This window comes from Lolium perenne, chromosome 1 (genome assembly GCF_019359855.2).
Source record: "Lolium perenne isolate Kyuss_39 chromosome 1, Kyuss_2.0, whole genome shotgun sequence".
In the NCBI taxonomy this organism is placed as follows: Eukaryota; Viridiplantae; Streptophyta; class Magnoliopsida; order Poales; family Poaceae; genus Lolium; species Lolium perenne.
Window position 1 is genome coordinate 215,332,861 of NC_067244.2, and position 12,911 is coordinate 215,345,771.

The 12,911-nt window shown below is 39.2% G+C and overlaps 1 protein-coding gene, 1 long non-coding RNA gene and 1 other non-coding gene across 8 annotated transcripts; 1 reads left to right on the forward strand and 2 right to left on the reverse strand.

Annotated features, from left to right (window-relative positions):
* The first annotated feature begins 2,944 nt into the window (after positions 1-2,944).
* LOC127323740 (uncharacterized) lies at positions 2,945-8,137 on the forward strand. 5 transcript variants are annotated; one of them, XM_071823400.1, is made up of 4 exons: positions 3,100-3,707; positions 3,775-3,922; positions 7,415-7,502; positions 7,632-8,137. In XM_071823400.1, exons 2-4 carry the CDS (start codon positions 3,881-3,883, stop codon positions 7,871-7,873), a joined length of 372 nt encoding a protein of 123 aa, XP_071679501.1. In that variant the 5' UTR covers positions 3,100-3,707; positions 3,775-3,880; the 3' UTR covers positions 7,874-8,137. The 5 variants fall into 5 exon arrangements, 2 of the variants coding, with proteins under 2 accessions (XP_071679501.1, XP_071679502.1); XM_071823401.1 differs by having other exon boundaries at positions 3,100-3,695; XR_007865919.2 differs by having other exon boundaries at positions 3,105-3,859.
* Positions 6,259-7,724, reverse strand: LOC127323769 (uncharacterized). 2 transcript variants are annotated; one of them, XR_007865936.2, is made up of 2 exons: positions 7,600-7,724; positions 6,259-7,244 (listed from the first exon to the last, which is right to left on the reverse strand). It is a non-coding gene; the product is annotated as an uncharacterized lncRNA (long non-coding RNA). The 2 variants fall into 2 exon arrangements; XR_007865939.2 differs by having other exon boundaries at positions 6,259-7,209; positions 7,600-7,721.
* Positions 8,138-12,332: 4,195 nt separating the features above from the next.
* LOC127328038 (small nucleolar RNA R71) lies at positions 12,333-12,438 on the reverse strand. The gene has a single exon (XR_007868945.1). It is a non-coding gene; the product is annotated as a small nucleolar RNA R71 (small nucleolar RNA).
* Between the last annotated feature and the right edge of the window lie 473 nt (positions 12,439-12,911).

Genomic DNA, 12,911 nt, shown 5'->3' on the forward strand with positions numbered 1-12,911 from the left:
TTCTATCAATCTTACATATCATGGGCATCAAATCATATATTTTTGTACTTCCCACTAGGAAATGAAGGCATATAAATGGCATATCTTAAACCTTACAACCAGAATTATTGGCCAGTTCATTGATCTTTTCTATGATAAGTTGATTGGCACCATAAATGATTTGTGGTGGTTGATTTCGAGGCTTGTAGATGTAGTGAAATTCTGCAAAATCACTTTCAATCTATTAACTTAAGTCTGGTATGCATACATAATGAGAAGTGTGTCATCAACATAGTGCCGTATATGAAAACTTTGTCGATAAGAATGATCCACCAGAACATTAATAAATCCATTTTCCGAAGCATTATTGATTACAATATCCAAGAACTCTATAGTGGCTACAAATAGAATAGGCGATAGAGGATAACCTTGTCTAACACCTGGGTGGCCCGCGCATTTGCGCGGCTAGATTTACTATATATAATGTTCAGTATATTTTATGTCGATTTATTGATTACGGACATATTTTTATTTGTAAACAATAATTATTTTAGTTAAACATTTTCTTATACTTCATATGATTTTAAGAATATAAAATTCATCGATGCTTTATTTTTTATATTAGTGAGTTTATTGTTATATAAATTTAACTATTAATTTCTATACGAACAATCTAAAAATTTGAAGTTTATGGCTTTCACATAGAGCATGTTTAAGAATTTACGTTTATAGATGAAACGAAATTTTAAAATAGCAATATTTTTATGAAAATGTATGGCGTGTTTTCTTTGTTAAAGTTACATTTGGGACTATTGAGACTTGAACATATGTAATGTGATTTTTCAGCATAGATGTACCTGAACATATATATACATATGAGTCATCAATCCAGTGATGCCTTATACAGTGCCTGATACATATCAACAACATGCTTTTAATTAGTGTGTTTCGATTATATATGTGAATATAGATCCCAATGCATGGTGTGAAAAGCAAGGTGTAAAATACACATGAGAAATTTGCTAAAATAATTCATATGAGAAACAGGCAAGTTGTTCGAGTTGGGTGGATTTATTTTATCTCTTCTTCCTGTCCGAGCTGCAGCTAGCTTGTAGTATGCTTTGAGCCTCCCGAATCATGTTGATCAAAACTTTGCGCGTCAAAGCGATGGTACCAAATTGCCGATGCCAGCAAAATCAGATGTGAGACGGGGAACTAAAACAATCTAGTGACCAGGGTAGATGTCTATTTTCATTTATTTTTCGTGAACCTACTCCTTGAGATAGTGCCATCTTCCAGGTTATCCATGAATGACTTCTACTTGGATATTGTTCCAATTTGTCATGCAGAAATAGAACATAAGTACCTGTATTACCAATATCATTTAGGTATAGACATTGTATATACTTGAATTTATAGAAATTTATGAATCTAATATCAGTAATGAAATCACACAATAACTATTTTCTTACCATTAAAACAAAGTATATTGTGTCCATGCTAGAGCGACTATATTATCAAAGCCATATTGAATTACTCCATGCTAGAGCGACTATATTTTGAATGTAGTATGCAGATATTGGATACACTGTGCAAACATAAACATAAACCCCTAATCAATATACATGTGTTAAGTTACCATATTCGGAAAACAACAACTTCAGAGATTCCAAACAAACACGGATTTAAGTCTTGGACCTGAAAACACAAAAATAAATGTCATTTTTTTTTGCTTCAAGCAACATATCGTTCAAGAAATGTACTATGTGTCAGCTGTATGTGTGCGCAATTGTTACTATCTATGGTGTATTGCATCATCATTTACATATGATTTCAAGCTACTTAGCATCATTAAAAAGGCAACATACAACGTTTATTGAAGACATGAACAGTGGAGGAATTTAAAATATTATTTAAAAATATGCATGAATACATACTTTTATACCGGTTGGTAGTCAATATCCAAATATTTAGAAAAAAGAAAAACATTTTTCTAAGAAAATATTTTCTGAACATTCCATTTTGAAGGGAACAAAGTTGGAAACTCGCAGACATAAGTACATGCACTTTCCACATTTATAGATTTATAGATGTTCAGATGTTCGATACCATGTATCCCTACAACCATACATCTGGTTGATAGCAGCATTCTAATCCCACAATTTTCAAGCTGCTTACTAAGTTTTGGAAGAACCATATATATATAGACAAAATTGTATACCGTTCTAGCTGGCATCTTCACTGCGCAACATGCTTTTTTCATTTATTTAACTACACACCGGGAGTAAATAGTGCATACTGAGAAGTGGAAAGAAGGATTTTAAAAATATGGGGTTCGTTTCAAAGAGCTTCCGTATGATATAGATTTATATACAATCAAAGCTACAATTATGGAGTCATTTCAAGGGTAATGAACTGTTAAAATTTCACATAATCGATGATAAGATAATGAGGTAAGAGCTTTGATCAGCGCAAATTTATACAACGTGAAAAAGCTGATAAAAAATCTTATTAAATTGGGAAAATATTAATTAATTGCCACTTGCTTCGGAATGCCATATTTCAACTACAGAATGTGCAGTTATGGAATTAGATTACATAGAATTATCAGTTCACCACGGAATACTCGCATAATGATAAATCTGGTCAAAGAAGAAGCTCTAAATCCTATTTGTTTCTTAGTTTTGTAGTCCATGGTTTATATCATTTTCCAATGCTAACAATCAATTATAACTATCAATTGATGGAAAATTGGTTTGCAAGTATCAGTGTAATATATAAACGAAGAGAAAATAACACCACCTCAGTCCTTAACTTACCTTCTGTTGATGTAGATTGGCAGCAGGCTATCCAGCGGAGAGAAATCCATTAAAAAAAATCTTATCAAGTCTTTTCTTGTTTTCACAATAAAGGATGAACCTTTTGTAGCGACAGGGACACACATAAATACAAATACAACTTTTACTATGGTTGGGGAATTTAGGAGCCGTTCACCCTGGTTAATCCTACGGTGGGAAAATCAGTAGTACTGAAAAGAACTGAAAATTAAGTACTGGAAAGTACTAGTAAGTACTGAAATTATTTATTTATTTTAATTTAATAAAAGGGCAATTATGTAATTCACGTCCAGATGCACTCCATACTCTGACTTCTCCCTCCTCTCGTCGCCGCTCCATCCCATTCCCATCGCACCATGGAGTCGGCCGTTGCCCCTGGCCGCCTCCCTGATGCTGACGCCCTCCCCCTCACAACACGACCCCCTCCCCGCCGGAATACTGCCTCGCCGTCCGTCCGCGCTCGCTCACCAGCACCACCCCCTAGCCCCTGCAAAATTCCCCTTTCCGGCCGCCACTCCGGCACCGTGCTGGACGGCGGCCACACCTCGTACCGTGCCGTGCAGCTCCGCGCGGGATTCGTTGCCCAGGACGACGTGATCCACCCGCAGCTCATCGTCTGCAAGACGTGGAGCTCTCCAACGACCTCCAGGTCACCACCGGTGGACCGCCGGGGCGAGGAAAAGTAGTTGTAGCCAGATGTAGAAATTGAGCGTGGCATAGAAGCTGCGGGTGTCCGGGCCGCCGCAGGACTAGCCGCCTGCTCTACATCGCGCCAGGCCAAGGCAGACGAGGTGGAGCCCATGGTAAGCGCGGTGTCGAAGTTGGGGGTGGCCAGCGCGACGTGTCAGAGGCACTGGTGGCGGTGACGATGATGATCAGGTGCTATCTCAGGTGTGTCCGATCCACTACAACACTTTTTTTTGGGTTCAGTTGCTAATGCACCGATGGACATGTGCAGCAAGAATGGTTGCTTCGCCAAGGTGAATGGATCCCCGTCCTGAATAGAGCTAGTGTTCGTTGATTACAATGGTGGATTGGCCAAGGTGAATGGATCCCTGTCCTGAATGGAGCTAGTGTTCGTTGATTACAATGGTTGCTTGGCCAAGGTGAATGGATCCATGTCCTGAATGGAGCTAGTGTTCGTTGATTTTTCATTGTATCTAGAATTATAAATTCAGTAGGGATGCTGCATATGGTTTCAAACTCATTTTCTGACAGTCACAACTACTCTGAATGACACATGAGAATATAACCGTAAAGTGTTGGTTAAGCATGAGTTAATCCCACTACCTGTTCGATTGCAGCCAATATAACTACTGTAAGAATAAGTTTTTGCCAGCAAATAATTAGGCTAAGTGTATCATGGCATCTATTGATTTATTAGATGTGCAAAATATCATACTGGCTCATAGTTGTTGCTATATTGTCTTACTAAAATTCATTGACTATAGCTGGTAACAATATATCACTTTCTGTATTTGCATACTTGTTCCGATCTGTTTTGCTTTTGCTTGATGTCTAGGTAGTATTCAGTAGTAGGTTCAAAGGCATGTGCGGATTCTTCATTATTTTGTGCGCTTATAAAGCTCAAACAATTACTAATTTCATCTGCTAATGAAGCTGAGAACATCCGTTGCATCTTGCGTAATTCAGAAAAGCAAATTCAACTATGCTTACATGCTGGGTTAGGCTAAGAGGCACAATTAACTTATGAGCTATTATTATAGTGCTACTTCTGTTGTCTTGGAGTGTGTTTCAGCTTAAGAATATTAATAATATTGTGGTGTTTCTAGTTAGCTTTTTTGAGAATTTCTGATTCATGCCGCGTACAAGTCATGTTCATTTTAATAGCCTCTTGTTTACCTGCAAGTAATCAAGTCTATGGTATATGAGCTATGTTTTTAAATCTTCGGTAGATTTAGAAAATGAAGCACTCTCTTCAGACCTTGAAAGACTGAAAATTTGTATGTAGGTAGCTCACGTTGGCTGTTTTGAATACTAGTCCTGCAACCTGAATAATTGTAGGTACGCAGCCCATTAGATCAATGGTACTAAACATAAAATATACCTGGTTTTACTATGCACAGAATTTGACCTCTTGTTGTTCACCAAATGAAGAATTAAAATTAACTGAATGCTACATTTTGTAGGGACCATGGATTCAAAGGTGTGTCACAACAATGTGGGGGTGGATACACATGTGCATCACGAGGGTGACGATATGGACAAGAGGGTGCAGTGCGAGCATGATGAGATGGACAAGAAGGTGAGGCAAGAACTTGCAGCCATGGACAGGGTGATGAAGCAGGAGTGCGACAAGCTGGAGCGGAAGTTCAAAAGCATCCATGAGGAGATGTAAATGAAGGTGAAGTCGGAGCATGAGGAGATGGACCGGAAGATGATGGAAGAACGTCCGGCCACGGATCGGGTGTTAAAGTAGGAGCATGAGAAATTGGAGAAAGATGGGTCGTCACCAAGGACGGAGCAACCTGAACTGAACACTCATAACAGGACATTGAACTTTAGCAGTTTCGATGAGCACATGCACACATAGTCTCTACTCTTGTTGACAAAAACTGTAATTCAACCACTCATCTTTGTTCACTTTACCATACACAGATTTCTCTACTCCAATTTGTGATTTTACAGATGATATTTGGGTGCTATTTTTTATTTTTATTCTGAACAAATGTGGGTGCGAATGGTTAAAACTTTTATGAGCAGTTCAACTGCTACATTGTTTTCGTAACATCTATGTCTACCATGTATTTTGTGTTCTCTTATTTGGAAGGTGTCTCCAGTGCATTGGCTTATTTCATTAGAACTCTTGGAAATCAACCGAAGATTAACTCATTTTGAAGTAGTTCCGTAGGTTAAGCATTTACATGCTGGTGGTCTCGAGTTAAAACTATGATTTTTCTTCACTTAAAGCAATCTCAGATCGTGTAAAAAATCAAATAAAACCTGTAGGTAATATATCCATGGTATGGTTAAAAAAATTATGAGGGTCTTGAGTTAGCAGTCTACTTTTTAGTCAGCCCACAATGGCCTTGATCAGAGAAAGTAGTGATATTGATGACGTCACTTTTACATGAAAGTGTTGGTATAGCTACAAGCATCCCTATATAACCTGGAGTTGACATGCATTGAAAAATTGGCTACTAAGCTTGACTTGATAAGTGGCTTGATTCTCAGTTTAGTATTGTTGCATAATAGTACAACTATATCCAGAATCACACTACGCAAAAGCCCGCTAAGTTCTATCAGGTAGCATAGTTCAATTTACGGAATTTAACTAATTTTTCCAAAGGGGAAAACTGAGAATTTATCCGAACCATTTGGACTAGTATGGAATTTAACTACTTCCTCCAAAGGGGAAAACTGAGAATGCAATTTTTGCCTTTTTTTTGCAGAAACTGATAGCAGTGCTGCCACATGTATATTCAATGTTAACATCATCTATATTTCAAAATATTAGCAGGCCTGAAATTTCAACAATCTTATGTACAAAGAAAAAGCTCTTCCAGACAGGTTTTTCCTTTCAACCCTGAAATAACATAATTATCCTCATTTGTCATCTACTTGTCCTTCAAACAATGACCAGCATCCACCAGTAGCAAGACGGCCAGGTTGTTCAGGATTCTAAAACCAACACTAGCAGCAGCATGCAGCGAGAGCCCAGGATCCAGGGAAATTAAGAAGTTAGGGAACACATATACATGCTACAGGGAATGGTATTAAATGAAAATAGATTCATTGTAAAACTCCGTGCATGTGTAAACTAAAACTATGTCATGACACTGCTCCGGGGGCAGTCCTCCAGGCAAGCCTTGTAGATCACATGGTCATGTAAGAAAAGGCAATTGCGATCAGGTGTTCCAGCATGATCCTCATCATTCTTCCCAGAACCCAACGCCTGCACACGAGCAACACTGGTCATGGTCAGTGATTTAAAGCATCTTCTGAGCATTGCACCCTTGGCTCGAAATTTCAAAGCACCAAAGGCAAAGTAGGAAGGTGGTTCACACAATTTTGTGTCTGCACTTCTATTTTCAGAACTTAACAACATAAGTGAATTAATCATCTAGGATTATTCAAAAAAAACCTAAGACAAAGCCCAAAGTGTAGAGAGCTAACAAGCTTCCGCCAGATTGTTGTCCTGCACAGCCAAAACACAATTAATTTCACTCACTAAATTTACAAGCCAACCATATGCAAAAAACAACTTTTGTAGTGTATAATTTACTACCTCTATCCGCTTGGTGCATTTACACCGATTGTGACCCTCCACCCTGCAATAGCCGCATTTTGAGTTCGATCTTTTCCACTTCTTTGGCTTCAGTCCTCTTGTACATGCACAACATCCTCAACTGGTGATTTTTTTTATTTCTTCCTGATTGTAAATACAACGTTGAATTCTCAATGTGTCTGAGAACATGCAGGAGAGCATGGCATTCATATCCCATGGATTTCCAAAATTACAAAGAACTATCCCTTTCTTCACTATATATTTCTCCAAGAATATTTAATACTGCATACTTTAACCATGTATATATGGTATCAAATGACAAGTTTAGCTCTGATTATTGTTTCTCCAGGAATATTCAGTTGTTGGATGGCAAAGAAAATGGACTCTGGTTACTGTTTCTGGTCGTTTCATAGAGTACATATCTTCAGATGTTTCCTGTAAGAAAATACTACTCCTATGGTTGTGTATATGCATGAACTTGTGATTAGTCTGTGATCCCAAAAAAAAGCAAGCTGATTTGGGTTAAATGTGTACCTAGCTGTCTTTGAGGACCTCTGCACTTTCAGGTGGAGATCACTGGCGTGAACGTGGCTGTGGAGTGAACGGTCGTGGCCACCGCGGGGGTTCGGAGTGGGAGATCCCCGGCGGTTCCGGTGCAGTGCACCTTCCGAGAGGTTCGAGCAACCTCCCGCACGAAGCGGACGATCTGGAGTGCGAGCATGCCGAGCTCCTAGGTGAGGAAGGCGATCCAGGAGAGGTGCAGAAGTGGATGCGGAGGCGGAGCGCTGATTCATTGGCGCGTCAGTGAGCGTCTCCGTATCCGGCGTGCGGCAGCGGGTAAGGGTAAGAACGGAGGCGAGGCAGGGGGCGCGTCCGGGTCCGGCGAGAGGCTGTGCGTTCGGCGAGCGGCGGCGGCTAAGGGGAGGAAACAGAGGCGAGGCAGGGGCGGCGCGTCTGGTCTCTGGCGAGGGGAGTGGTCACGACTCACGAGGTCTGGTCGTGCGGGGCAGTTATGTAGTCTGAAGTTACCATAATACCCCTCGGAATGTTAATTTAAGAATTAAATTAATTAGGCTCATCGGACGGACAGAAATAATCGCAACGGTAGTACCAGGTAGTACTCTGTAGTACTACCCAATCACCGTAACACAGCTCAAATACAAATCGCATACTCTTGCCACATCTCAACTCGATGCTCAGTATTGTTACTTCTGATTGCATGGTCTTCTCCGTCATGGATACAAGGCAGGTACATAAATTTCTCATCTAAGTCCCCCTTGCATCTCAGGAACGTCAGTGCAAGACTTGAGAACAGAACATCATGCAATCAAGTTCTGCATGGATTAGATGCAGGAAGTAAATCGTGGATGAGGAGTCCTATTGTAAGAAAGGAATTGACCCTGAAGAAAACGATTACCTGATGTAGAAGCCATGCCAATTGCATAATAAGAGCCGGATCCAAGAAAAAATGACCAGAAAATCACACAAAACTGCTGGGTTGCTAATGCTCCTACGTTGGAAATTTTTCCAGATCAAGAAAGCACGGGGATCTGATGGGAAATAGGTGCATAAACTGCTTATCTATGTCAGGAACTTACGATACATCATACATGTTCTGGAGCTGAGTAATGAGTGCTGGACTGGCCATCCCTAGCTGCGGTGGATGGCTGCATCAAGTTAGGGCGGGTGATTGTGCGAACTTCCTCCACGACAGTACGTTCTTAAAAGACTCACCCCTGCTTGCAAAACTTGGCCGATCTATTCCTGGGATTGATCAGATTGTGCTCCTGGTAGGTGTGCACCCTTGTTTTACATTGCCCATGATGTTACTGTTGAAAAAAACATAGATATCGATTCTATGTTGTACTACAAAGATATATATGACACTATGAAAGAACAGAACTTGGACAGGATATGTACCACTCGCGTACGTGTACCTACCTCTGCGATGTCTCCATGAAGCACGTCTTTGATCGTATCTAGCTCTTGGCTATCACTATGATGCAGGTCTTTGATCGATCTTGCAGGACTGCATGTGCAATGGTGGTCTGTTGCGTCATAAGGCGAAGATCCCATTACGTACCTAGATTAGTTGCGACAGACGTTGGAGACGGCGCAAAATTCGCCGGCTAGCTGCTGCGGCCATGATGCCCGACCTGCATGATGCGCGGATGCCGCTACACGGCGAATCAATGTCAGAGCGGCGTCCACGGTAGATGTTCTTCGGCCGGAGAAAGATTTTCTAGTCTATTTGGACTCGATCTAGATGTCATAAGCGGAGATCGGATCACCGGAAAAAATTTATCTTGCCTCGCAAGATCACGATCGCAGCAGATTGGGCGAGAGAAAAAATCATATCTTGTGTCCAACTAATGGATGCGAATCGTTTTCTTTACATGTCTAATATTCTAACTGACTTTCCCCTTCCAATTTAGCCTTATTTTTAAGTTTTAATCCGAACGGTTCGTTACGTGTTGCTTAATCTAGACCATTGTTTGTTTGTTGTTTTAATTATATAATAGATAGAAGATAGAAGTGGTGGCTCTATTTAAGATGCCATCCAATACAAGAGATAAATTTATCCCCAAATCTAAAATGCTTTAACATAGGAAGAATAGTACTATACTATACATTTTTTTTTTGAGAGAAACAGCAGGACTCTGCTGCAATCTTTATTAATTAAATAACAGATACATCGTCAATTAAAAGGGAAACAATAAAATTCGGCGGATCATCTACCCACACACAAGGGAGTGAATCCGTCTCTCTCGATAAGCAATCAGCAACAAAGTTTGCTTCCCTATTACAGAAACTAAACTCACAATTAGAAAACGTAGAAGCTTGGATATAACTATCATCAAAAAGAGCAGCCGCCGCCGTTGATGGGAATGCTTTTCAAAATCTATTTTCATAATGAAAATCTCTTACTTTGATTTGTTCAAATGTGGAGATATTCAAAAGCTCAGGCAATGCACAACTGTATGGTTATGTGTTTAATGAAACCGTACTGATTTTTGTAGAACATAGGAATAATCTCTCTCTGAACTCTTTTTGCCAACAATTTAGTAATTACGTTTCATGCCATACTGCCAAGATATATGGACCTAAAATCTTAAGGGCTTTCAAGATTTGGCACATTGGGATGAGAGCAATAAAATCAATTCTTATATTGTCCAAGTCTAGAGTACCATTGATAGATCCTATTTTATCACATTTTTAAAGGGCTTTCTACTCATTTTTGTTTAGTTTCGATGGTTTGTTGGTTTTGACTAACACTAATTACTAAAACCGATAAACCTTGTTTTGTATTGTGACTTTTAGGTGCCCAACACTTTTGGAAGGAGTGGAATCCATTTATGAGTAATTGGAGAAAATTCGGGAACCTCCTAATTCACGGACAAAGTAGAACGCATTCCAGATGTTTTGGTGAGCATTGGTACGTCCGGAGCCTGCCCATACGGCCCGGCCGTACGACGTACCACCGCTTTCCTATCTTCAAAAGGAGCAACTTTCGTGAAGGGCAGAGGACAAGAAAAATAGAAGAGGAAGACACAAAACAGAAAACACACTCGCCGCACATTTCAGATGAGATGAGAAGAGATCCGACGGAGAAGAACATCAGTGCAATCCGATCTGCGATCTCCATCCTCCTAATCCCCCATTCATTGTTGATTCTCCTTGCATAAGAGAGAAAGACAGAGAGATATTCACACTTCTAATATTAGGGTTTGAAGAACTCCAATGATACATTTGCTTGTATTTGGTTTGATCTACAACTTCATTGTGGAGATCTATGGTAATACTAAGATGAACCCCATTTAGCTTATGGTTATCTCTTTGCGTTTTCCCCTCTCATGTGCGAGTAAATTTCCATAGGCATGGGAGATGTAAAGGATTGGTGACATGTGTTGTGCCCTTTTCATCTCCATCCATTGGTGGCTATGATAATTATTGTTATGAGTGCTTTGATTGCTTGTGTTATTCATAATGCTTCTTGTCTAATTTAAAGGCCTTGGCAACATGATTCAGAGAACTCCACATACATGATCTTGTTTACTAACTCCCGCGACTTCCGAGTGACATGGTAGGCCTCAGAGTTGATGTAGTATGACTTGGAGATAACAAGGAACCATAAAACCTATTGCATTGATCCGGTCTTTGGACCTTTATTGTTGAGCTGACCATGGCTGGTGGTAACAGGTAACAATACTAATGAAGTCAGATGAAATCTACCAAGAGGAGTCTTGATTATTTATGGGTTTCTTGCCTATTCATATCATAATATTATAATGTCATAGTACACTTATTTCATTTGGCACATTCACTATCATCATGAACTGAATCTCTCCGCACCTAAATTCTCATCAGCGGGAACTCTAAACATCCCTCGCGATCTTTTACCTTTTATTTACTTTAGTACTTTATTTTACCGGTTCGTATTCAACCACACTCAACCATCTTTTTTCCCTTTATGATACTTACAGTCAATTCACTCAAAACTTGTGACACCTTGGGTGCGTCAGAAACACCTATAGAATACTTACCTTTCGGCTCTTTGTTGGAATTGATATCAAATCAGATCTAATACTTTCACTGAAACGTGCTTAAACGATAATATGCTCTTGCAGGTCATCAAGCTATTTCCTAGCGCTGTTGCCGGGGAGCTAAGCGCTAAGTGTTCTTTCTTGACATCAGTAAGTTTTGTTTAAATGATCTCTGTTGAAGATAAAGTATCTACACGCTTTCGTAAAACTTATCTAGTGCATTATCCTGACCGTACACCAGAATCTAGATGTTCATATATTTTTCATAATCTTGCAAACTCAAACGCTATTCACATAAATAGTTTCAGTTCTTTGATGACAAATATGACTATCACTAACAAGGCTAAGGAAGAGCCTGAGAAAACTCTGAGAGAATATGGAGCACCTACTAGACATGCTACAAGAAAACCCATACGTGTTGATGATGTTGAAGTTGAAGAATTTGAAATTAAAACTGAATTAATAATCAAAGTTCAAGAGCTAGCTTTTAAACGATAAAATGATGAAAATCCTATGCACCACGTGTTTCATTTTAGCAGTCTCTGCAATATCGTTGGACCAAGAGGGGTTGCTAAAGAATTGGTATACCTAAAATTATTTTGATGGTATATAAAGGATAAAGCCTTTGTTTGGTTACTAGCTCTACCTCATTAATGTATAACTACTTGGAAAGAATGCGTTAAAGCTTTTACGCAAAGAATTCTTTCTTTTACAAAAGAAGTGATTCTAGAATTGAGATAACCAACTTTATGCAGAAGGTTGGAGAAAGTTGTTCTCAAGATTGGAGGAGATTTTCAGTTTTCCTTAATACAATACCTAATCATGGATTCTTCTATTATGCTATTATATAATACTTTTATGATGGTCTTAATTGTGAAGGTAAGCAAATGATCGATTCATTTGCAGGAGGACTTCTCAGTGAACTACCAGTAGAAGAATGTAAGAAGATCATTGCAATGAGGGCCTCCCATGATGAACAGTACAATCCTGACATGGGTACAAAAGTTAAAAATTCTATGCTTATATATCTGAGGACATTATGCCCGAAGTACAAAGATCTATGAAAGAGAAAGGTATACCTGCAAAACAACTTAAAGATACTAAAGTTGATACCTTTCAAATGATGTAGAAGAAGGTGAACTACCTAAGATAATTAAACAATGTATGTATCAACAATAGAAGAGTCGCAAAAGCTTATTTAAATATCTTCAAGTACACGAGCAATGCCTTGCTTAGATAGAGGAAAACTGTGATGATATATCTCATGCTACTAAACAATTAACTAATCATATTAAAATGATT

Coding starts and splice junctions, on each gene's coding strand:
- LOC127323740 (XM_071823400.1), top strand. CDS start 3,881: ATGGAGCTAGTGTTCGTTGATTACAATGGTTGCTTGGCCAAG. Junction 3,923..7,414: donor ACAATGGTTGCTTGGCCAAG/GTGAATGGATCC, acceptor TTGTTTCTCCAG/GAATATTCAGTTGTTGGATG. Junction 7,503..7,631: donor CATATCTTCAGATGTTTCCT/GTAAGAAAATAC, acceptor CTGCACTTTCAG/GTGGAGATCACTGGCGTGAA.